Here is a 25,358-nt window from a genome sequence, read left to right on the forward strand (position 1 = left end):
AAAATTGTATGTTGTGACTTTTTGAGCTCGCAGTCACCCTCAGAAGGAAGGTGGCTTTGTGTGTCTGGGGGCAGTCTTACATTTTGCTTTGGGGAAATGGTGCAAGCCAATTTTGAAGGTAATGCAGCTGTTGAAGAAATACAAAAGCCAGATGACTTCATAAGTGTGTATTGAGGAAACCAGGATAAATTGTCCTTAGAACCTGCTCTCACAAGGCCATTTTAATTGAGGTCAAAGAGGAAAAAATCGTAAGTATATTTCAATTTTTTATTAGGTTTACCTAGAATGAGACCTTCACTACAGGTAGACCTAATCTATAATTCCTTTACTCTTTAACCCTTGTGTTTAACCACTGTGTGGATCCATTTTACTTTGAGACAGCAGAGGGTACTCTATTCCTTATGATAGATCCATAATTAGGGCCACAAAAACTGTGAAGTTACCCGACTAAATCTTACTTCTATGTAAGGAATCAACTTCTGCGTTTAAAAAAGGCTTATAGTAAATTGCTTAGTTTTTACTTGAACTTAAACAGTTAATAGGAATATTTCTTCTTATCACATATTTGTATGTGTGAACTGTTTCACGTGAAGCTGTTTTGTCATATGCCCTTAGCTTGCAAGTAATTCAAAATGTTAATTTAATTTGATAGAAAATCTACTCAGACAGCAGTCATATAATTTGTGTTTTTTAGTGTGTAAATTATGTCACAATCTGTGTTTTATTAACTCTGCTAATGAGGAATTTCATTTTAGGATTAAAACTTAAGGAAGGGTGATTTATAAACTTTTTATAACAGTGGTTTGCAAAATAGGTTTAATATAAAACTACTTTAGGTTTTAAAGCTAAAAAATGTTGCTAAAAATTATTTAAAATATATGATTAAAATAAATAATGCTACAAATATATTTTTTTCTTATTGTGTATAGTTTAGTTACAAAATAAAGAATTTGATGCCAACACCCCAGGATTTTTTCTTTATAAAGGTTGTCATTTTAAGAGGAGATCAAGAATTTAAAATTTATAAAAATTGGAAATATAGCTCTTTGTGTACTTTTTTAAAGTCAATATGAAAGTGCCAGAGGTATTTACATCATATGTAAATTAATCTTCAGATTAATCTACAGATATATACTGTTCAGTTTAAAATTGCCTATAACATTTTATTGTTTGCATTCTATCCATCAGTTTGTTTTTAAAGTCAAAGAGTTGCTCAATTTTCTCTAAGTTACTATGATACCTTTGGATACATGAGGAGAGGTTTTGTATATTAACTGAATATATCTTGTAGAGTTTATATATATGGTCCAAACTAAGAGAGATTTTAACAGAAGCTTTTACTAAAATTATTACATATAAATTCTATAATTATCTATTAATAAACCAGATTATAGCAGTTATCAGTTATACCTAATAGACAAATGATGTTCGGTATGCTAGAGTATGTTACAGAATGATTGATATTTATGCTGTAAAACAAATGATAGCTAATCTATGCCTGTGGCCAAATTCTTTTGAAGTTTCATGGCTAAGATGAGCTGAATTTGTTAAGTGGTAGAAGGCTGCGTTGTCTGGGGGCCTGTTGTGCTTGGCAGGTCATGATAAATGGGGAAGTTTTTCTTAACCTTGTGGCCAAAACATTCCAATATCTTAAAAAAAAAAAAAAGTGTGTGGGGGGAACCCCAGAAAGATACAGAAGACATTGCCAAAAACGTTAGCAAGACTTCTCTATCTAGGGGGATAGGGTCAATTCCTAAGATTATTTTTAAAGCATTATTTGTGTGAATTCATAAATCTTCATTTGAATGGAGGGAAATCTAAGCTAAAAGATCTTTATATTTAGGATCTGTGGAATTATTCTTTTCTGGTACATGGAGAAAATGTGCAGTAGAGACAGCAATTTGAACTTAATTGCAGTGGCTTCTTTCTACCAGATTAACATTATGCTCATTATGTACTAGTTCTTGGTTTAGAATTGAATATCCATCCCACTTTGCTCCTCTGTTGTTTTAATGCTGTCTGCTTTGTGACACCCAGGACTGCAAAGGAACATGTACACATAACGTATAAACAAGACCAACATCTATGGGTAAATATCTCTTAGGTGTTTAGAGTACATGTTTGTGAGACCAAAAAAAATCCTTTTAAGACTTATCTATCTTATTTAGAGAGAGATCATGTTTGAACAGTCTAGTCTCGTTTCCAAACTTGGAGGGGGGAAAAAAACCCTTTCATATGTGCTGTAATGTGATATGTGAAGGCATCTTATGGTCCCTTTTGTGGCATTTTAAGTACTATGTTACCTTTGATATAGTCCCTGTTGGGTAATAATGAAAAAACATACCTTTAGAAGGAGTTTGAAATTTTCCTGGCTATTTCATATCGTGTAAGTGCAGTTTATGGCAGGTGACAAAGGACTCTGGCGTAATTAAGGAGAAAATGTGCTTCCAAATCCTAAAAACTTATGAGGTTTGACATTTGATTTAATACTTATATGCTGTACATATATAATTATGCTTTCTTCCCTGAGTCATTGCTACTAAGTTGTGTTTTAAATATATCCAACCTTGCAATGAACTCTCAAATAACGTGAACGCTGTTGTGACAGTTGTAGTTGACGAAGAGTTATAGCCTATAGGATTTTTTACTTTTAAAATACAATTCCTCCCCAGTGGGTGATTTTGTATAACCTCCCTCCCCCAAACCGGGGTCCTAGAAGGCCCCCTGCTTTCAAGGCCAGAAATCAAGATCTTGCCCATGACAGTCCAATACTAGAGGAGTAAAATAATTACTACTTCAGGTTTTTGGTTGTGGATTTGTACTTATTAACGCACTAACCTTACTGTTTATATGCTTATTTTATTTACTGTTGCAGTTAAAAATGGAGTATTCAATTGTATCTTTGTTTGATCTATGTACAGCAGTTAAAGGATATGGCAATTTTTCTTTGAGCTGAAGTGGATGTAAATTTTCTAGCTCTGTTGTAGAGTTCCCTCACTTTTATAATAAATACATAGCTTGGGCTTTGGGAAAATGATACTTGGTGTTGCAGGGGAGAAGCTGGGGGAAGCAACGTTAAAGAGGTTGAAAAGGGACATACTAAGTAAAGGGAAGAGTAAAGACATGTTCCGAACTCCATGAGGATTTCAGAAATGTATGCATTTTAGAGCTGGAAGATTTTTGTTTCTAAGAAAGAATGACACTTTATAAAAGTAGATTTAGATTATTTAATAATGAGATTTTTATAAAGTCTGTCCCTAAGACGTCATTTTTTGACCATCTTCTGGCAAAATGGCATTTTATTTTATGTTTTTTATTTTATTTTATTTTATTTTAATTTTAGAAGCCTCTCAGTTTGTGGGGGCATATTAAAACAGTGATATATTTTTAAAAACTGCTTGACAACTTTTGCGTTCCAAAGATGTTTTTTATGCCTTACGTTTTTAGAAGTCAAGAAATTAACTGTAACATAGAGAAAAATGTAAAATAGGTCTTGTGGAGGAATGTGGAGACATTTTAGTTGAAGTCAGTTTAGATAGTGTCCAAGTTTGTATTTGTTTGGGACTACTAGCAGACTAGCAACTCTGTGCTGATCTTCTCAACATAAATCATAATTACTTGGTTGCGCAAATAGTCATAGATTATCTCATGAAAGTATTCATCCAGTACTAAGTTCTAGAGTGGTATTAACTTGTAAATATCATATTTACAAAATTGAACATATATTCTATTTGACTATTCCAAGTAAACAAATATTAGAATAATTTTTAGCAAAAGCCTCCATAGTAAAAATTATGCATTTTGTTGAATATTCCAGCTATTATTATTTTGGCTCAGTTTTTAAAAATTAGTTCACATACCTACTTTTATATTTTGTTAGTTATGTTACTATGTGCATTCTGAAGTAAAATAAAAAAAGACATATTTTAATTTGTATTTATTTAATGCTACTAACTTGAGAACAAGATGACCTGAGGAAGCCCATGAAAGTATCAGCTGGTTCAACTAATTGTAGAAAATTAAATGTTTTTAAAAGGGTCATCTAATTAAAATGTATTTAATGAGAGCATAAGTTATATTCCTAGAATCAGAGGAATAATTACAAGAAAAGACTTTTTCTTTCCATTATATAATTTGGAATTCAGATATGACCAACTTTCTAACTATTAGAAAATATGAGAAATGTCACAACAATTGATATTTCAGGCAGTCTCTTATTTTCACTAAGTCAGAACCTAAAGGTAACTGAAGTTAGATACCTATTCTGCTTTATTGGGCAATTATTTACAACTTTACTTACTCCAAGGTCATAAAATACATTTTATAACATGGATGTTAATATAAGATGCTAGGTACTGACATGTTTCAGTATTTGTATAAATATCATTTATTCAGTCAGATTTGCATTTCATTCACATTTGAAATACAACCAAAGTTGGCAACCTAAATTTTTGTTGCTGACAATAATTCTGTGTCACTTTTTGTGTTTACAAAGAATTTTCCATGCAATAATCTATAATATAATTTGCATTTGGAGAACACATTTTATTTTTATATGACTTTTTATCCTTTTTTTTCCTTAAACATACTGCATTCAAATCGAATTTATATTTTCTACACAGTTTAGTGAAGAAATAAGGATTGTCTTACACACCATCCATAAAAATACGTGTAATGAGCTATTCCTTACATCAGTAAACTTTCATCTTTGAAGTTTTCATCTTGGATTTATAATTGCAGAATTGATCCTTTATTATCACTGTATAATATATCCTAAGACTTAATCATTAAAGTTCATTTCAAAACAAAATACAGTTACAAAACCGGTCTTTTTAAAATGTCATCATCTATTATTCTATCCTTTATTTTTTATTATCTCTAATGTTTCAGGATTTATAAACAGTAAGATTAAGTAGAAAATAATTGGGATAATTGGCTCCAGCTTTTTTAGAAGATGGTGGATGGGATAAAAGAAACTTGTTCTTCTCTGCAATTTTTCTAAATGAGTTAATTCTGTTTTTCCTGAGAGGACTGTAAGCTTCTTAAAGCATGTGAGTGATTAGAAAATAGGAAAAATTTTAAGGTGATTTTTATACTTGAATATAGTAGTCATAATGAAAAAACTCTAGAGATGATATCTTCTGCACATATTTTCCAGACATTGAAACTGTTGATTACTCTCAATACCAAATCCAACATTCTTTACAATTCATTTAAAAAGTACAACTTACATTACTTACGTACATACAGCCTGAAAAACTGGAAGGATGAGTAGTATTATGAAATTAGAACTACTTTTATAATTGGCTAACTATTGTAATATTCTTGAGCAGTGTTCTCAACCCCTTTACTCTGCTTTCTCTTGGAACTTACCACTGACATGTTCTTTGTTTGCCTATTTACAGACTTACTGCATGTCGTCCCCTCTAGAATGTGTGATCCATGCAGGCAGGTTTTTGTGGGTCTGAGTCAGTTTTGTTCCACAGAAATAGTGTGTAAGCCACATGTGTATTTTCAGTTTTTTAGTAGCTGCCTTAGAAAAATAAAAGGAAACAGGGGAAATTATTTTATTAACCCAATATATCTAAAATATTTCATTTCTCAATATAAAAAATACTGAGATATTTTACATTTTTTTTTTCATGCTAACTCTTTGAAATCCTGTGTGGCTTTCACATTTACAGCATATCTCAGTGTAGACCAGCTGCACTGCAAGTTCTAAATAGCCAGAGGTGGCTAGGGGCTACTCGGTTGGAGTCCTCAGGTCTGGTTCATCCCATGCCCAGAATGGTACCGAGTACACCCCAGTGCATTCAGTAAACCTCTTTTGAATGAGCCGCTCCTGATATTTCAGTTGTAAAACACCAGCAAAAGCACAGAAGTCGTTTTTCATGTTAGACCTTTTTTTTGCAGTTGTTGGGGTGTTGGTAGCGGCACTAGGTGCTGGAGGTATTTGGAAAATTCCTTTAAACCTGCATTTCGCTTTGCTTATATGGACTTTAAATGTTACCAGTGCTTGGTAAAGACAGGTTACTTCAGTAGCCCAATTTAAAAGATTCCCTTAAGTTGATGTATGATAAGAAATAACTAGTAGGTTCTTTAAAAATTCTTCCATGGGATGTTAGTTTCAACTCTTAAAAAACCTACTAAAAGCAACCGGCGAATCTAGCATAGAAGAGAAAGAAAGGCTTGATGCACAGTATTCAGTTCTAATTCCATCCCTGTTAGTTCTAGCTGTGGGACATTGGACAAGTTGCTTAACCTCTTTGGGCCCTAGTTTTCTCATTTGTAGAAGGAGGATTTCATCCATCACACCTGTCTTCATAAATTAAATGAGATTACATATATACATAGTCCAGCGCAGTAAGTGGAAAAAAGTAATTGCTTAATAAATGACAGCAATTATCATTATTATGATGTAGTAAAAATTCAACTTGTAAATAGCAAGACATTTTGATCTTCATTTTAAACATGTTAGGTTGTATGTTTATGAATTTTAGGTTCTTAATGTACTGGTTAAAATGCCTCTATAAACCTGGAATTGAAGTTTCCTACACAACTTGTTTGCAGATTAATCTTCCTGGTTCTCAGTATTCTCATCTACGAATTGGGAAAAAAGTAGTTTCTACCTAAGCATTGAGCCTGGCATATAATAAATACTTAGAATTTTTAGCTTTCATTCATTCATTCCAAAAATTCAGGGTTTTGATGTTTTTATGTTCATTACATTCTAAATAGTTATTTTCTTAAAATAAACCTGTAATTCTTTGTCATTTTGCTTTGATTTTGCCTGTACTTTTATAATGTTAAGTAGGGAAAAAATTCACATTAGTGCAGCCTATTAAATGCATATAACACTGTTCATCTTTTTCCTCTTGGCATATTTTTTACTCACCTCCTTATGTGTCCTTATGAAAACTAGGATTTGGATTTGAATTATGGGCATGAAATTCTGCCTCATTTCTTGGCCTGCTTGTTTCAACTTTTTTCAAAAACAAATTCAAAACTAAATTGGTAATCACTGAAAACAGAAGGTTCAATATATTTTGTAAGGATATTCTTTTTCCAATAGCGTGCATACTTAAGCAGCCATCATTTAATTAAGAGTTGTTGATCTCTCAGATGGGAGGGGGTGTTCAAATTTAGGTACAGCTATCCATTTGCCTTCTAGTTCCATGATCAAGGCACAATAAACATAAGTTTCTTAATGATTCACTTAACTTTTCTCCATCAGTTCAGAAATAAGATAGGGGTTTTTTGAAGTATTTTAAAGAAGGTACAAGTTAACATCTTTTTTGGTCTTTGGTATTACCAAAATTTCTTTTCAAGGACAGATTACTAGATCAGATCGTGTTCATCTTGGTACTTTGCTTCAGTCAGTAATAATGTTCTGTCAATTCTGTCTCAGGAATATCTGTCAAAAACATCCTCTCACCTCTGCCCTCATGGCTCTTGTCTTAATTTAGGTTGTCACCGTCTCTCACCAATGGATTGAATGTGATTCACTTAGTAAACTAGTATTTGGGAATGCCTAAGTCCATTTGAGCTGCCGTAACAAAACACCACAGACTGGGTAGCTTATAAACAGCAGAAATTTATTTCTGGTGGTTCTGGATGCTGGAAGGCCAAGATCAAAGCACTAGCATGGTCATGCGGTGACAGCCTGCTTCCCTGCTCATAGCCAGTGCCGCCTTTCTGTGTCCGTATGTCATGAGAGCATCAATCCCGTTCCTAAAGGTGCCACCCTGATGACCTAAGCACCTCCCAAAGGCCCCACTTCATAATCTCCAGGGCTTGGAATTTGAAGAAATGCATTCTGGGGGGACACAGACATTCAGACCATAACAGGGAGCAGAATCTACTCAAGGCTAGGGATGTAGTGATATGCAAGATCAGTGCCATCTCTGCTTTGGTGGACCTTAAACTCTCTCCTGTTGCATTAGTCTCTACAGCCTTCACTTTGTCCCCCTTCTCCACTATCTTCTCCATCACCTCTACCAAAGCTGTCTTTTAAAGCTCTTCAATGGTCTTGAGTGACCAAAGATTAAATTCTGAATTCTCTGTCATATGTAAGGTCTTCTTCATAATAGGATTCCTCTGGCAAATCCCATGATATTGAAATACCTTTCTCCAGATTTAGTCTTTGAAGACTTTGTCTTTTAAGGCTCACTTGAGAAGTCATCTTCCTTTGGCTGGGGTCTCTTGTCCTCTGAGCATCCATAGCACTGCAGAGACCTTTCATATAGCAGTCATGGTATTCTAAATATTATTTTCCCCTCATTAGACCATGAACAAATGGCTGAAACTCCTAAAAAGGATTTACTTTGTAGAATTTATAGCTCTAGCAATATGTATAGATAAAGAATATCTGTATCAACTTAAGTCTTTCATCACATACTTATTTAGCATTGCCTATGAATCTGAGACTCCGTGGGTACTAGACAGTGAGTAATCAGTATGTGTTCTCTGCCATTATAATTACTACTTTGAGGATAAATTAAAGTAATCGGAACTGTCTGGTTAATTATTTGGAGAACGATGCTTTATAAAACCAGGAGTATTAAAAAGATTCTTTGTTTGTTTTTTAAGCCACAGGAAGCTTGTCTGGTTCTGACTCTTACTTTGGGAGTCTATGTCTAGTTCGCTAATGTGGTCTGGAGCTCCTTCAGCCATCCCAAAGTCTGGTCAGCATAGTCTTGAGGAAAGTAACATTCACTTTGAGGTGATTCTGTATGTTCACTGGACAGTTCATATAATTTCTGGTGAGGAACCAATAGGAAGGAACCAGTGGGAAACAAGGGTTTTGTTCTGGTATCCTTCCCTTATAGTTTTTTTTTTCCCCCTTTTTGGACAATTTTTAGTGGACCTAAGATTTTTGTGGGTTTTGTAGTAAATTTTGTTTATATTTTAAGAAAAGTATCCCTTTTTAAAACTTTTTTTCTTTTTAATTGCTCCTGAAAATATTTCTTCATTCTTCTATCTCATGGTGCTGAGTTCCATGTTAAGAGCACAGAAGGTGTCACATGATTGTATAGGGATGCTAATCTCTTTGCTCATCAGCTTTATTTTCATGTTGTATGAATGTATACGCAGGATACAAAAGAGAATGTGGTTAATCAAGCAAAATAATTGATTTCCCAGATGATGAAAATGTCTAGGCTTAGAAATGAAAGCAAAAGACATAGATATTTGAAAGTGTAGGAGTTTTTTGTGTGTTTGTTTTTTAAGTATTCTGAGTCAGAGGAGGAAAGAATTACTTTATGAGCTGAAAAGACAAAGCTGCATCTTTAAAATTCAAAACTTACTCTTTTTTTTTAAAGATTTTATTTATTTCTTAGAAAGAGAGAGAGCACGAGAATGAGTGGGGGGAGGGGGCGGATGGAGAAGGACAAGCAGACTCCCCACTGAGCAGGGAGCCTGATGCAGGGCTGATCCTAGGACCCCGAGATCATGACCTGAGACAAAGTCAGACCCTTAACTGACTGAGCCACTCAGGTGCCCCTCAAAACTTACTTTTAAATGATGCCATTTGTATCACAGTTAACACCCATGGTGTGTGCCTGTGGTGTATATCCAGTACTTACTTTTCACTTCCAAGCTTCGTATTAGAATTTAAAATACCTGGATTCTGTAGGTTGCATAGATGGGCCCTCACGATATTAACACCCAGAGTGTCTAACAGTGGACTTGTAAATGTGTATTGTTGGTGCTCCATATTAACTAAGGAATTTTTTAAATTGAGTGTACTTTGCATATAATATACCCTTAAGTCCATAGCGATCAGATAAAGTATCTGTGCTTGAAGTTAAATTGTGAAAGACAGTGGATTTGTGCTTTACTTTCTTTCAGAGAATGTATCACACACTGTTGTCCAGAAATGTTTAGCAAGTCCTAGAAGCAAAAGTTAATTTTCATTCTTTTCATTCTTCATTTTTTTTTAAATTTTCATCCTTTTGTAAAAAGCTAAAAACTGCCAAGTGGAAATACAGTCTGCAAAATATACTGCAAATATGTGTGAGAAGTCTGTGAGCCCTGCTGAAACTTAATTGATATGCTGAGAAATAGATAAAACATACAGCCACTGGATTGGGAAAAAGAAAATTAATATGTGAATGTTTTTGCTAGCACGATGCTTTGCCCCCAGAACCTGGTGTTTGTCATTGTGCACTGTGGTAGGGGGCGAAAGTGGTATCAATTGGAAAAACATTTCTTCGTGAATTGAGAACAGTATGGCCTTCTTGTTCCCAAGTGGGAAACCTGGTTCTTTGGTTTCTTTGTTCCCAGTTAAGCTAGTCCCAAGCCATTTCAGCTGAACATTTTACATACTGATGGAGTCTAGGGAAGTGCGTTGGCTGCTGATCCTGGGATAATAATGAAATACGCTGTTTAGCACCGCATGCTGCCGCTGGAAAACGTGCGGATTGTTTTGTAGAGATCTCGGTGAGCAGCGCTGTATCCACTTCACCAAGTGTGTGAACCTGAGTGAGGGAGTTGTATTTTCATGAATAACTAGTCCTCTTTTCTTACAGGTAAAGAAAACGTGCACAGAATCAGACGTTTCAGAAGCTCAGAATTCCAGGTACTGTAAAATAGAGGCCGGGACTCCACTAAGGAAAATGGCAATTTTGGAGAACTAACTAGTAAGATGTCATACTCCAGATACAACTGTGATTTGAAACGTTGAGGCTCTTTAAGAACTTTTTCTTTATGAAAACTACATTTTATATTGGCTAGGGTACCATTAATGATAATATGAATAAAAAGAAATCCGATTGAAGTCAGCTTTAAAGAATGATGGTAGAAACATCCTCTAGAAATACTTAAAAACCTCTTCCCTTCCCATTCACTATGTGAATTCAGCTACAGTGTTCTTTCTAATCTTTTCTTATAATGTATTCACATCTGAAATTTTTCCAGAAACCGAATAACTTTCAAATCTGTGTTTACCAATAAAACTACAGTATTTCTTTTCTTCCTTTTTTTTTTCTTTTTTTGATAAAACATTGCTAGATTTTGAGAATGCTCTCAAATTGGAAAAATCAAAATTGACTTGGCCTTCTCTCTGGTTGTTTGGAGCCTGTAGAAGTGAGGCAATAATGTGGTCAGACCACTGCATCCAAGAACTTAGCACCGTTTTTTTGTTTGTGCTTAGACCAGATGCCCAATAGATATTTTCAGTCCTACAGATTTTCATTTCAAAATCCAGGCTTGCATTTTAAAAAGTATTGTAAATACCATTACAATAATAAGCATAACCTGAGTATGATATTAATGATATAACTTCTTATATTAAGAAATTTGTATTTAATGGTGAGATGGTTCGTAGTTTATTTTGTCCTCCTTGCCCCAGTGTATGATGTAAAAAGTGATTTTCTCGGTGTAATACAGCAATACACATCTAGGGAAAATGTTTATAGCCACCATAATTTTTTTTTTTTGAGAACAAGCATATATTATATTATATTATATTATATATAATGACAGCTTCAATAACTCTTCCTTCATTTTATGCAGTATGATATTCCTATAGTTAATTCTGATACATCTTATATTAAAATGATTGTAAATGGCCTTTTCTTTTGGACCAAGAGCATTCAAATATGGTATAGGATTTTTCACATTTGTTCTTTGACATTTTGTCTTTGTCCTTTATAGTCAGATATCAAAATATAAACAAGTAGCTTATCAGAGCATTTGAACCATTAAAGGTTTTCCTACAAAGCAGAGTAATTCCAGGACACATGGAGAGAAAGAAAGGTCTAAGCTCTAATCCTTGTGGGCATTTCCTTCCTAATCATTTTGCTGATCTTTCTGAGTAACCTACCTTTGACTTGTTATTTAAGTAATTAGATAATTTTTGCAAAGCTGATCTTGAGGATTATTAAAACAAAACAAAACAAAAACCACAGAGCAATATCATCATCCTTATTTAACATTTCATATCAAAAAATTTTCCCTTACGTCCGCTCAGGATTTTTGCATATGGTGTTATGCTTAAATAAATTTTAAACAAGTAGAAAGCCACCAAACTAATTGTGTTCACAATTGATATCAATAACTTAGATGAAAAGCAGAGAATTTTGAACTCAGTGTATTTGAACCAGAATTAGATCATTTTCTTTTATTTAGCAAAACCCAGTTTATATGGCCTTAAAAGCATAATTTTGTTTTTAAGGTAAATTGTGGTTATTTTAAGAAGATTATTTAAAATACATTTTATTTTATAACATAGAATATATTATATTAATATATAATGTATAATATATATTAATTGAAAAAATATCTTCACTTCCTGGAAACCAAGAGGCGGTTGCCACAGATTAGCTCCTTTTAAAAGTTTCCTAATTTGTGATATAAATAGGTCACATTAGGCAAATCTATCTCTAATGACTCTGAAGCTTTGTAATCTCAAAAACAAAAAAGAGTCCTTACTTACTAAAATACAAGATGGAAAGACCTTCAGCATGAGCGAGAATCATTTATTGGTTCAAGACTGCCTACACATTTTGATCTTGGCTGGTCTCCTGTCCTACCTTCTGGTGCAAGGGACAGTCTCCACACCCTAAAAGTGTCAGTAACATAAAGACATGGCTATTCTTGACTTCTCTGTTTACTCATAGATAGTAGGTATTAGAGTGCTAAAACTGGCACTTAGTTAATGCAGTGACGGAATGCCAAGAAAATAAAAATAGGCAAAATATCATTCTACACAAAAATGATACAATAACTTATTGAATAGTCAACGAATCCAAGAATGCCAAAAATAGTACTTATTATATGCATGTGCTCTGAGGCTCAGTTTTTATCACCTATTAAACACACATACACACACACCACACACACACACACACACACACCACACAGCACAGTGCCTTTATTATGGACACCAGGCAGCATCATTTTAGCAATATATGTACATGGATACATTCTTTTGTTCTCATTAGAACCACAAACCTTCCTGTATTCTCATTCTCTCTCTCCCTCTCCTTCCTTCCCTCCCTCCCTTTGCACATGTGCATGTGTGTTTGTGTGTGTGTGTGTGTGTGTGAGAGAGAGAGAGAGAGAGAGAGAGAGAGAAAGAGAGCACAAAACAGAGAAAGAAGGAGAGAGAGATTGACTGATTCAGATTTAGATTTAAAGCCTGGGGCTAGATAATTTTATTCTAAACAAATCTAAAGTAGAGAATTGAGCTCCAAATGAAATACTGCATCAGCATAAAATGCATGCAAGCTGGAGACCTGCTGCCTTATAAAGTGCTGCCTCACTTGGAACCTAAAGCTAATATAATTCATTTATTTAGCTAGCTTTATAGTGTGTTGGTTTTGGATTTGAAAAGATTAGAATAAATGTAGATGGAAAGTGTTTTTACAGTAGGGAAGTAATTAAATTGGGTGTGGAGACTTTGTAAGGAAAATACTTATGGTGACATATGTGTATCAGCAAATTCTTTGTCTTGCTTGGCTTTAATTCCTCTTTTGGAAAGAAATGTTTGGGCTACAGATGTGACTGGTAGATTGGGAAAAAGAGACTTTACAAACCTATGTAAGAAAGGTAAAAATGTATTAGAAATAACATTATATGTATATATTAAACGTCAGATATTAGGGACTATATTTTCTCAGGCTCATAAAACTGTATTGAACTTGATGTCATATGGGAAGGGATATAATGTGCTTCTTAGAAGAACTGACCTTTTTTTTTTCTTTTCTTTTTTTTATTGCTTTCCTCTGTGTTTCTGATGTAATAGTATTGTTGACCTTTGTTCCTAAAACTAACGTTAACCATAAAATGGGTACGAGAGAAAACTAAAATCTGTATTTTTTACATAGTTTATCTTACCCTAAAATTATCTATTACTGGATAGACTATCCTAAAACATGAACAGAAATATCAGTTTTATGTTGATTTTCCCCCCTATATTGATGGTGAATTTCTTTGTGTAGATTTGTGCCTCCTTTGAGCCTTCCCTGAAAATACGTGAATCTTGTTTAACTATACTATAATGAATAGATTCTGGACAAGTGAAGCTAATAGAAATTTCTATAAGCCTCACATACTTTTAACTTTTCTACTTTCAGTTCTTTCTGATAAGACGTGAGGAAATAATTTATTTCATTCTGTAATTGCATTCTTGGCAAATATCCTGTATACAAATATGGCTGTATGTTAAAATAGTCCTCCTGGTAACCTGAATGATTTCTTTGGTGATTTCCTTTGATGGAATTTGGCTTCCCTTCGCTTTTTTCCTGTTTGGGTCACTAACTAGTACAGCATTTTCACCAAGGAGAGATCAAGAGCACAAAAAAGAAATGAAGCTCAAATCCAACAATTTTGTTTTCTACTTCTGTTAATTAAGGAATGGCTGGAAATAAACATTTTGGTGAAATTGGCTGTGTGAAGTGACTTCTAGGAAATATGTCTGTTCTTTTTCTCTCAGCCTGCCCACAGTACCAACCACTAGCAGATTACAGTAGGGGAATCTAAGGAAGAGAATTCAGATATGGGAAGGACTCCTGGTACCTATGAGCTACAATGATAGGTTTTCCATGTGAAAGTAAAAGAGAATGATTCAGTAGGTAATGGTGGGGGTGTACTCTTCCCCACTTCCTAGGTTGAGAAATTTGGTTTGCTAAGAAATGGGGTTTCCTGAAATCAGCAAAGGCTTGGTTGAGTGCTGTGACTTGCCCTAGTCTATACTGACTTTACAGTTACCAGGAGAAAGGCAAAATGACTCCAGCTTTTAAAGAAGCACCGAATGAATCTCAGTGTAATATCTAATATTTCAGTGAGCCTCAGGAATTTGATCTAATCAGTGTCTATGTATAAAATCTTTGAAGATGCAACTAATTCATGTTATGTAAACAATTATGATTTAACAATGTCATATTTAAGGCATTAAGCTGTACATGTTTATTTGCTGATAAAATAATTATTGTAATGCTTCCAGAAGTCTAAAATGTTTGTTGGTATAGAATATCCTATCAAATATTTAAATGCTGTATTTTTTCATAGCAGTGAAAAGTGAGGGCCCCTTTGTGAAAATACACATTTGCATTTCATTGTGTCAAATCAGAGGCCCATCTAGCCCAATATTCTGTCTCTAAAGCATCAAAATTCATTACTATCAAATTGCATGTTCTCAAACTTGCAAATTTCAGAATGTAGTACCACAGGTTCAGTAACACAGTCTAGCTGTCCAGTCCACGTTTATGTGGGCATTTCTTAGACTTAGTTACATACTAGCAAATACTATAGACTAGTATTTTGGACTATAGAACCCAGAAAATTACTAATCACAATACAAAGTAATTATTAATTCCTTCTAGTTGTTTAAAACTGCCTCTTTCAACTTGCCTTGAAAATGATAGATGATGGATAAATATTCTAAGGGTGTGATTTAATTCTCCTGTTTGGGGATTTGAAAAGAAAGAACTCAATCTGGGAACTCCACCTATATATAAAATGATTTAGTTAACCTGAGTCAGACTATGCCTTAATCTTTTTCTTTCCAATTGTGCAAACATTCTATCTCATTTCAAAGCCTGGCCTCATGAGGATGTCTCTCTAGTCTCTTCATCATTTTGGCTAGCATTTACTGGAAGTTTCCTGAATCCACTTTGCCTTCTCTGATGTGTGTTGACAGATTTACAGGTGTGGAAGCAGCTGGGATTCTGAACACGAATGAAAAATGTGTTCTGTGTTGCTGTTAATTGTATCCTCAGTATCTGGGATATCTTGACCCTTTGGGTCAGGGAAGCATATTGAGCTGATTTCCTCAGATGATTTTCTAAGGTATCTGCTAAATCCCTGATATCAATTAGTGTTACTTGAAGATTTAAAGAACAGTCTCAAAACTTAGATTATTGTTTTTAAGTGTCTTGTCATACAGGTTTCTGATCAGCCTTTTCCTGGAGCTCACTGGGGACTCCTGGTGATGTATCTTTTTTACCCAACATAGCTTAGTGTTATCTCTATACTTAATTTTTTTGCATATTTCCTCTCTAAATTTAATTATCTTCCAAAATTAAATGAGTAAATGAGAGTAAAATCATACATGTGAAAGGCCGTTACACACTGGTACTCACAGAACAGTTTCTTATTATGTCTTTAAAACTGAACAAGACATCTTAAACCCAGTAGGGGGGAAGGATGGGCTGTAGCTAAAGGAAAGAAGGGCCTCATCATTGGTACTTAATTCATATACACCTGTGTTTTTAGCTCTTGCTTAATGTCTTCAGATCCCTAGGTTTTGCTATCTTTTTGCTTGCTTTCCATTTCATGTTTTTCACATGTAATTTCTGTTCACAACTCTTTTTTTTTTTAAAGGTTGATTTATTTATGTATTAGAGAGAGAGCATGCTTGCAGGGGGAGCAGCAGAGGGAGAGGGAGAAGGAGACAAGCAGACTCCCCACTCATCAGGGAGCCTGACACTGGGCTCAGTCTCAGAACCCTGAGATCATGACCTGAGCCCAAATCAAGCATGGGACGCTTAACCGACCGAGCCACCCAGGCGCCCCTCTGCTCACCAGTCTTGACATGGCCCGCAATGCCTCCTATGCTGTGGCTGCTGCTGTTCCTGTCACGTTGGTTTCAGTCAGGCTTCCCCTGGTGGAAGGGTCTGCACTCACAGGTGCTATTCTCCTCCCATGGAGGCTGCTCTGCTCCCCCTCCCAGCTTTGCTCACCAATTTCATTTCAGTTCGACCCTTCTAGGATCTCTGCTCTTCCCTGGTGAGCCCCGTGGTCCAGACCCACTGTCCTCTGGCTGCGTGGCCCCATGCACGCTTCTCCTTCAGAAGCTCCTCATTTGGTTACTGTTCACTTCCTTCACTGCACTATAAGCTCCACAAGGGAAAGGGTTACATCTACGTCCTTCTGGTGCCTGTTGTATCATGTGCTTAGCATGTACCAGGTCCTCATACATACCTGTGTAGTGAACAGTAACTTCCAGATGACAGAGCTAGCTTGGCATCTCTCCTGGAATGTCTCTTGAAACCACAAATCCCTAAGACAATTTTATTGGGGATTTCACTCTGCCGTCTCAAACTCCTCTTGTAAAAAATTATGGTGATTACACTCCGTCCCCCAGGATCTTTTCTTTCCAGTGATAATTCTCTCAATTGTGTCCTGTGTCAGGACTCTGGAGTAATCTCTGACCTCTTTCTCTCTTTCCTTTCCCAAGTCCTGTTGGTCATCAAGTTGTATTTAATTTTCCTCGGCTATGTTTGGCATCTTTTTATCCTGCCCTTCCCACTGCTGCTGTGAAAGTTCAAGCTGTCCTCACCTTACCTCTGAATTAATACAACAAACTTCCAAGTGGCTCTCTTGGCTCCTATAGACCTTGCCTATCTGTTCTGCCAGGCTGTCAGATGAGCCTTTCTTAATGACACTTTCCAAATGGGGTTGCCCTGTTCATTGTTCAGAAAATGAATTTAGTAGACGTTTAGAGTACACACAGAAGCATGAATAAATCTTAAAAAAAGAATTGTGTGTGTGAGGTAAAAATAAGGACATACATGTTTTTACCTAGTGCTGGTAAGAGGCCAGTGACTCTTTGGGCTTCCTGTTATCTACTGCCCTATTGCCCTTATTCTGATCTGTTAGATATTCATTTGGTCTAATTTCCTATTCTTCCTTTAGTTGCAAACCAACCTAAGAATACATGTCTCTAGGGGCGCCTGGGTGGCTCAGTCGTTAGGCATCTGCCTTCAGCTCAGGGCGTGATCCCGGCATTCTGGGATCCAGCCCTGCATCAGGCTCCTCTGCTGGGAGCCTGCTTCTTCCTCTCCCACTCCCCCTGCTTGTGTTCCCTCTCTCACTGGCTCTCTCTCTCTGTCAAATAAATAAATAAAATCTTCAAAAAAAAAAAATACATGTCTCTACCATGGGTCTCGGAAAGTGCGTTCCAGAGAAAGTTATACCAGTGACATATGTACTTTGATTTTCATTTTTTCCTTCTCCGGCCCTCATTTCCTATATAGACCTTAGAGTCAGATAAGGTATTTATGTACTGTGTGGCTTCCTGAAAGCATCCATTTTTGGGTAGTACTTGCTTGGTAGTTCTACAGATGAGCTCATTTCACTAGCGGGCTGGAGGAGAATACCACGAGAGTGCCACTTGAACCCTGAGCTCTGTGAGGCTGCAGTGCTAGGAAGGAGTTGCAGGCAAGACTCAGGGCCATGGCTGAATGTCAAAGAATAGATAAGATTGGAAGAAATGGGGAAAAGAGAACCCCAGTGAGGTACAAGAAAGGACTAGAAAGTGAAACTGATGGGGATTCTTTTTTTTAAGATTTTATTTATTTATTCGACAGAGAGAGAGCGCGCGTGTGCATGTGCACCCAAGCAAGGGAGCACTAGGCAGAAAGAGAGGGAGAAGCAGGCTCCCCGCAGGTGAGGGGCTCGATCCCAGGACCCTGAGATCATGACCTGAACCGAAGGCAGACACTTAACTGCCTGAGCCACCCAGGAGCCCCTGATGGGGACTTTTATAGGTGGTGAGTCGTCCCACTTGATTCGTGCGGGAAAATAGTCGGTGAGATTGGAAAATGGGTAATAGCACAGAGTGTTGCTGGCTTGGATTTCTAGTGGTTTTTTTTTGTTGTTGTTGTTGTTAGGACTCATTGGTTGTAGCTACCACTGTGAGGCAGTTTAAGCAGAAAAGAGGAGTCTTGCTTGTTTGTTTGTCACTTTGTTGTTTCGATATTAAACAAGGATGTGATACATTAGGGAACCTGAGAAGAGAAGGTGTGCTGGATTTTTAAGATGTGTGAGTAGGGACCACCTTCCTGGTCATTTCTTGCTCAGGGAGGTCCTAGCTGCTTCGCTACTTTTGCCTTTACCTCTTGGTGAAGATTGGCCGATTGGTCTTATTTTTTCTCAAGGTCTCACAGTAGGAGGAAAATGCCTATGTGACACTGCTCCTGATATTATACTTTTTACCTAAATAAGTAAAATCTCTAGCCTAGAATCTCTCTCTTGTTCCTTATCTCAGCTCCAAATTTCCAGGGAAGGGAATAGCATCAGAGGGACAGGTTCACAAAACAGGCACTTGGCTTTCAGGAGCCACCTCTGGGAGCATATGAAGCAAGGGTGAGAAGAACTTCCAAGAAAAGACTGCTGAGCAGATAACCCAACTAGGGCCCTCTACTTTCTACCTTTGCCCAGGCCTTTTTTCTCCAGCACCCCTTCCCAAGTCCTTCATTTCATATAATCCAGATATAACTCAGTGGTATCACTTCCACTTGTACAGAGACTTGGAGCTTGATTTTATAGGTCCAACATCTACAAGCTGCCGTCAGCAAAGAGGAGATCGCGTGAGAGAGCTTTACGCCAAGTGGCAGCCATACTTCAAAGGAAAGAGGTACTCCACTCACCTCTTGCTGAAAACCCATCTTGCAATATTTGCCCCTCCTGTCCCAGTCCCCAAGCTGACCAGTTGCTGTTCAGTGGGCCCAGTCCTTCTCTCCTGCTCTCAAATGCCATTGCAGATATAAATTACTTTCTCCACTTCCTCCATTTACCTGATTGTCTGATGAATGCATTTCATGCAGCAGTTTAAATTACTTATCTTTCTGAAGATAATATTGCCAAAATGAGTGTATAGATTTGGACTTATGTTAAAAAACAAAACAAAACCAACTGTCGAACACATTCAAAGAAATACAACCAGTGACCAATAACCTAGAGTCTAAATTTGAAATTTTGGCAGCCCATCTTTCCAGGTATTGGGAGGTCACCGGTGGATTGCTGATCAGGTAATAACATGATTAAATTGTACTTGTGCTGACAGAGCAGCCGTAGCACAGGTGCCTGGAGGCAGCGAAGCTACCTCTGAGACTCACCGAAAAGGCCTGAGAGACAGTGAGCAAATTGCGGTTATTTTGAGGTGACATTTTACGCTAATTTTTTTCATGATTTAAACACATTTTCCAAATTTTCTACATCGTGTATTATTTATTTGTCTTAAGAACCAATAAACATATTATAAAGCATGAAATAATAAATTCAGCTTGAAATAGGCATGGTGGCAGTGGGAGGGCTCTGGCTGCTTCTTCCTGACAGCTTGCTTTATTCTCTAAAGATGAGAAAACACTTGATTTCCCCACGTGTTATTAGTGATGAGTTCCAGAGAATGGCTGTGATCCCGGTTCAGCCCCTCTTACAGTAAACTGAGTTCCTCTGAAGTCTTTATGGTTAATAATGTGAAACAGTCTTTCTTGAGACTGTTAGCTGCTTTGAATTAATTTGGTCAGAGTAACACATCACATAACGTAGCCTTAGTTTAGTGACTTTTATGGAGAGGACCTGAGGAACTGAGACAAGATTCTACTTTGCATCAGAGTGATAATCCACATTATTATGGTTGGGGACAGTAATGGACAGTAATGGTCTCTGAGTATATGCTGTGTTGGCTGAGGGACCGCTTGGGATTCACTGATCTGCATCAGTCCTTAACCGTAAGGACTTGGGTATCTTTAGAGCAAAGTTCTAGACTCCAGTGAATAGAAAATAGAAATAGAAAATAGAAAATAGAAATTTTTGGCAGGCCCTCTGCATGTTGGGCCAACCTAAGGTGGGAAGAAACAAGATCTTACAGTTTTCTTCTCAGTGGTTCACTTTGAGGAACACTAATTCTTGCCCCTAAAGTGACAGTTTACGGGCATCTTCTCTGTGTCAGGCACCAGTCTGGGTGCTTGTCATACTTAAAAGAACAAAACAGGAGCATGCATGATGATGGCTTATTTGAGAAGATGATAAATGCTATGGAACAAAGCAGAGTATGGGGAGAATTGGGAAGGAGTAGGTTCTGGGTTTAAATTGGGCGATACTGAACCAAAGACTTGCAGGAGCTGGTAGTACAGCAAGAGTGGGGCTGGGGAAGTGCATTCCCTCGGGGATGAGCCACCGCGCAGCCCTTCAGTGGCAGCCCTGCCTGGCGGGAAGCACCTGTGAGGAGGGCCTGGTGGCTCCAAGCCAGTGAGCCCAGAGTTTCAAATTTAAAGTAGCAACATTCTAGAAGAAGCTGCCACTTCTGCTGCTTACTGCACTTTGGAAATATTTACTTACAACTTTGATAAATCCATTGCAAATAATTTTTTCCTGACCTATGGGTGAGAATCTCTGACAGGCAGCCCATCCATCACTGCTGCATGATGGGCTTGGGTCCCTGCCAGGGACACTTCTTTCTGCTACACCACACACATCCTCCAAGACAAGGGCTCTGTCCTGATCAGAGGCTGCAAGTTACCAACAGACCTCAAAGCCTGAAGGCATTTTTTTTTTAAGTAATACTCTTAAAATTTCAACTATCATATACAGAGGAGGGTTTAGATTCCAAAAATTTGATTCAGAAAGACACAAAGATTCTGCTCATTATCTCACAGTTAATCATCACATCTCTGTTGTCTTAGCAACCTACACAGTGTTCTCATTTGCTTTTCAATAAGCCAGTAGTTGAATGGGTTCTTTGTTCATGTGTTTTATAAATTTCTATCACCTGATACTTGATGTCTTTCTGGCATGTTACTGTACCAAAGAACTGCCTTTTTATTCTTAAAATTCACGTAACTAAAATTAAACTTTACTTTTCCTAAAAATCTAAATTTCTCATGAGAAAATATCCAACCTAAGAATATTTGGACAAAATATATATGAGATTATATTGTAAAAATGCTTTCATTTTAATCGTAATTAATTTCCAAGGCTCAGTGAACTTGACAAACTGAGTAATCTGACAAACTTCACTTACACAGGCGTATTTGGGAACTACAGAGAAAGAAAAATGCCTGATGACAAATCTAGGTGTCATAGAGTTGATTTCCCCAAGCTCATAGGCTCGCCTTTCTCAGATGCTGTCTGAGAGCATTTTTTCTCATACAAAATTCTAAAGTTTTCAAGTTCCTGGCTTATTCAGGCAGATGTGGCAATGCTTACAAGGCAGCATGGGCAAATGTGGTGGACTGCCTGAGTTCGAATCCCAGGTGTTTGACTATGAGCAAACTGCTTCATTTCTCTGTGCCTCAAAGTTTCTCATCTGTAAAGTGGGGATATGTCATATTATCCTACATATCCTACTATATTATCACTTTAATACTAACAAATGACAGCCTAACAGTCAAAAGGAGACAAAAATAATGAAACATAAATGGAAGAATGCAAAATGCTGAGCCATGTGGGCTGTTTTGGTATTAATGCTAGAAGCCCTGTATTCTTTAGCAATTCCTGAGGGCATTTGCATGCCTTGGTACTGTATCATTCTCATTGGGTCTGATCACTTTGACTCTCTAAGGAAAAGTTATGTTTAGCATCATAACACATTGAGGAATTATTTCTATATAGAAGATTCCATAATGAATGTGCCGTTGCTTAAAACGATGCACATCTCAGCCACCCAGATGATTTGACTAAACGCTTATGACCATTTCTTGAAGGTCCTAGATAGCTGAAGTTTTGTAGAAATACTTCTTTATCACATTAATAGGAGCAACTCAATGTCTGGATTGTTTAGGGATTTTTTTTCAACCCAGTTCAGGTACCTAGCATAGTACCTGGCACGTAGTAGGAAAGAAGTAAATATTTGTTATATACATGAATGAATGAATAAGTAGCTTACTTATTACATTTTTTGTATTTGAAAGGTTCTTTATGTCTGGACCTACATTATTCTCAGTACAGTTTGCTACATAATAACTTATAAGGCTCAAATATCATTTGTAAACAAGGTAGACTCTCAGAGAGACCTCTGAGCTCTTTGTAGCAAGTAGGGGGACTCTGTATCCAGCTTGGCCCAAGTACACTCCCACTTCGCATCACTGTTCCAGGGTCCCCTCCGGAACTGGTTAGAAGTACTCTACTTCCAAGAAAATCCTAGTTTGCACGATAAGTTTTACAGTTACTCTAACTGAAATACTCATGCCCTTACCAAATTTTCTAAGGTAGAAATGTAACAATCACTCTCTGCTTTCCCATCCTTCCCTCCTTCTCTGTTTTCCCTTTCTGTCTCTGTCTTCCTCTCTTTCTTTTCTTAGGATGGCTTTTATTAGGGGCATTGCACTTTGTCTCTAAAGCAACACAACATGTGAAAATGCTTCTTGAAACAAAAGGTCACTGGGAAATAATTATTCTGTTTTTATAGGCTTGACTTAAATAGGGAGTTTTCCTCTGTTGCATTCTGTCATGGGATAACTTGGTAGAAAGGCCATGCCTCTCAAAAGTGATACTAACTTCTCAAGAATGTACACAGCCTTATTACATGAAGTGATGTGACGCTTTATTATTTATCTCCCCGACGTGGCCCATTCTCTCATTTTGCATCCTCTTCTGATGGGAGATCCAGAGTCCCGACTAATGGGGATGTCGGGTATCATGCTAGTGCCTAGGAAAGAGGGACGAGTGTGGTTTGGCAGAACGTCCAGGTAGCTGCACCACACCGTCCATGCAGAAGCTGTCGGAGCGAAGCCTGCTGACGTTGGAAGGGAGCATGGTGTCTGACACTGAGCGGGACACAAAACAGGCCGCTGTAGCTCACACACTGACTTGACATCTTCTTAAACATAACGTTCCATATGTGCTCTGGGGGTATAATTATCCTAGGTTTCCTTGTCAAGAGAAGCACTGATGGTAACCATGGTGGGGAGGAAGCATGAGGGGCAAGCATACTATGTGACTGGAAGCGTGGGTGACCCACCAGTGTTTCTTCAAGGGGGATTTGGGAGAGTCAATTCTTTGTTATGCAGAACTGCCCCTCACACTGCACGACGGTCCCCACCTGACTTCTTCCAAATCTAAGTTGCAGCCACTGTTGAAATGAGAACCCCAAACTCTCTGACATAGTTTCAGACATTTCCCAGGTACCCAGTGGATGCCTGATTATGGTCGGAGGAGGCTACTGTGTATCCTAAAAGATCATATGTCTCGTGGACTAAGAGAAGTTTGAAAAATACAAGGATTAGCAATTGATGCTAGTAAAGCCAGCCTTCCCAGGGCCCAGAGTGAGTCACTCAGCTTTGCTGGAAAAAGACCTCTCGTCTATAGCCTCTGACATTTAACCCCAGAATGGCTCTCACAGACACGACACTGGGACAAGGGCATCCATGTGAGAGTATAGAAAGCAAAGCGCAACCCATCAATACCTTAGAAAAACAACTCAAGGTCAGTATCCCAATAACATCATTTGAGTTGTTGATGCTGCTTAGACAGTCAATAATCTCTGCAGCCAGATTTCAAGAACATTCCTAACAATGGAAGATGAGCAGCGTGAGGTTTCAGAAGTATTTCCAAAATTCTTATATGTTTAGTGCCTTTTTACTCTTTCCATTCCATTTCCAGTCTACCCATCGCATTCCATTGAAAAAATTCTCGATAGTAGAGTATATGAATTTTTATAAAATTGAATTTTACTTCATGGAAAAGCTTTTTTCCCCTCATGCAATGGAAATTAATGTTCATTGCAGAATCTTAGAAATGGTTGGCTTTTTAATATTGATACCCTCTTCTTGATTTATCATTTACCATTACTTTCAACAGGAGTTGGAAATCCTTTAGAATTGATTTATTTTGCTTGCGTAGATGGTACGCTCCCGAATTTCTCACCCTGCATACTTTTGTGTGTCCTTTGGTCGTGCACTGAGGTCCATGTAATTAAAGTAGCTAGGTGGCTGCTAAATAAAATGGGAAAAAAAGAGAAGGTGGTGTAAAATGTGGCCTTGTCTTCAGGTTAAGAATCAGGTGAATAGCAAAGGAATGCCTCTGTCCCATCTCTGTAATTCCAGGAGTGACCAGACTGGTTTTACAAAGCATGTGAATTGATTCTGTGTGTATGGTTGGGGTGGAGAGGTTGTTGAGACTAGTTTATTTGGGGGTATTTTGAGTGTTTTTTACTTTCTAAATAGTCTTATTCCTTTTCTTAAGGGAACAGAAATAGCAGTAGACTTTTATTAAATTGAATTTTTATATCCAAATTGAAGCTGGATCAGTTGGTTGAACTCTCTCTGAGCAATTCTTAGGACAGGTTTTCATTTCTTCATATTTAGGGAGTCTGATTTATTCAGCTGCTACTTTTTTTCTTCATGTTACTTTTACCCAGTTGGCCTTTCTTTTGATATTGTCAGTAGTAAGAGTTAGAACTTCTCAGGCTGACACGTGTTTCTTATTTTAAAGTTCTTCTTAAAATTGCTCCTTTTGCATGCATGCTATAGAGGGTTTGTTCAAAAACTTCCAGGAAGATTCTAAATCCGTGAAGTCCAGAATTTCACTAAAAGTGAGGACTTTGGTGGGGAGTGTAAATTGTCTACACTATAGAATGAGAAAGATCAGTTTCCTGAAGAAAGTTGATACGGCTTCTTTGAAAAAGAAGG

General features: G+C 37.1%; 1 protein-coding gene across 10 annotated transcripts in view; it reads left to right on the forward strand.

Moving 5' to 3' along the window:
• The window catches only part of EYA4 (EYA transcriptional coactivator and phosphatase 4), a 262,796-nt gene that overhangs the window by 123,730 nt on the left and 113,708 nt on the right, over window positions 1–25,358 (forward strand). For all 10 annotated transcript variants that reach the window (XM_011228766.3, XM_019802811.2, XM_019802814.2 and 7 more), the window contains one exon: window positions 10,530–10,579. In XM_011228766.3, coding sequence (XP_011227068.2) covers window positions 10,530–10,579 — 50 coding nt within the window. The remainder of the gene's footprint in view (window positions 1–10,529; window positions 10,580–25,358) is intronic.

The sequence above is a fragment of the Ailuropoda melanoleuca genome, chromosome 10 (genome assembly GCF_002007445.2).
Source record: "Ailuropoda melanoleuca isolate Jingjing chromosome 10, ASM200744v2, whole genome shotgun sequence".
Classification (NCBI taxonomy): Eukaryota; Metazoa; Chordata; class Mammalia; order Carnivora; family Ursidae; genus Ailuropoda; species Ailuropoda melanoleuca.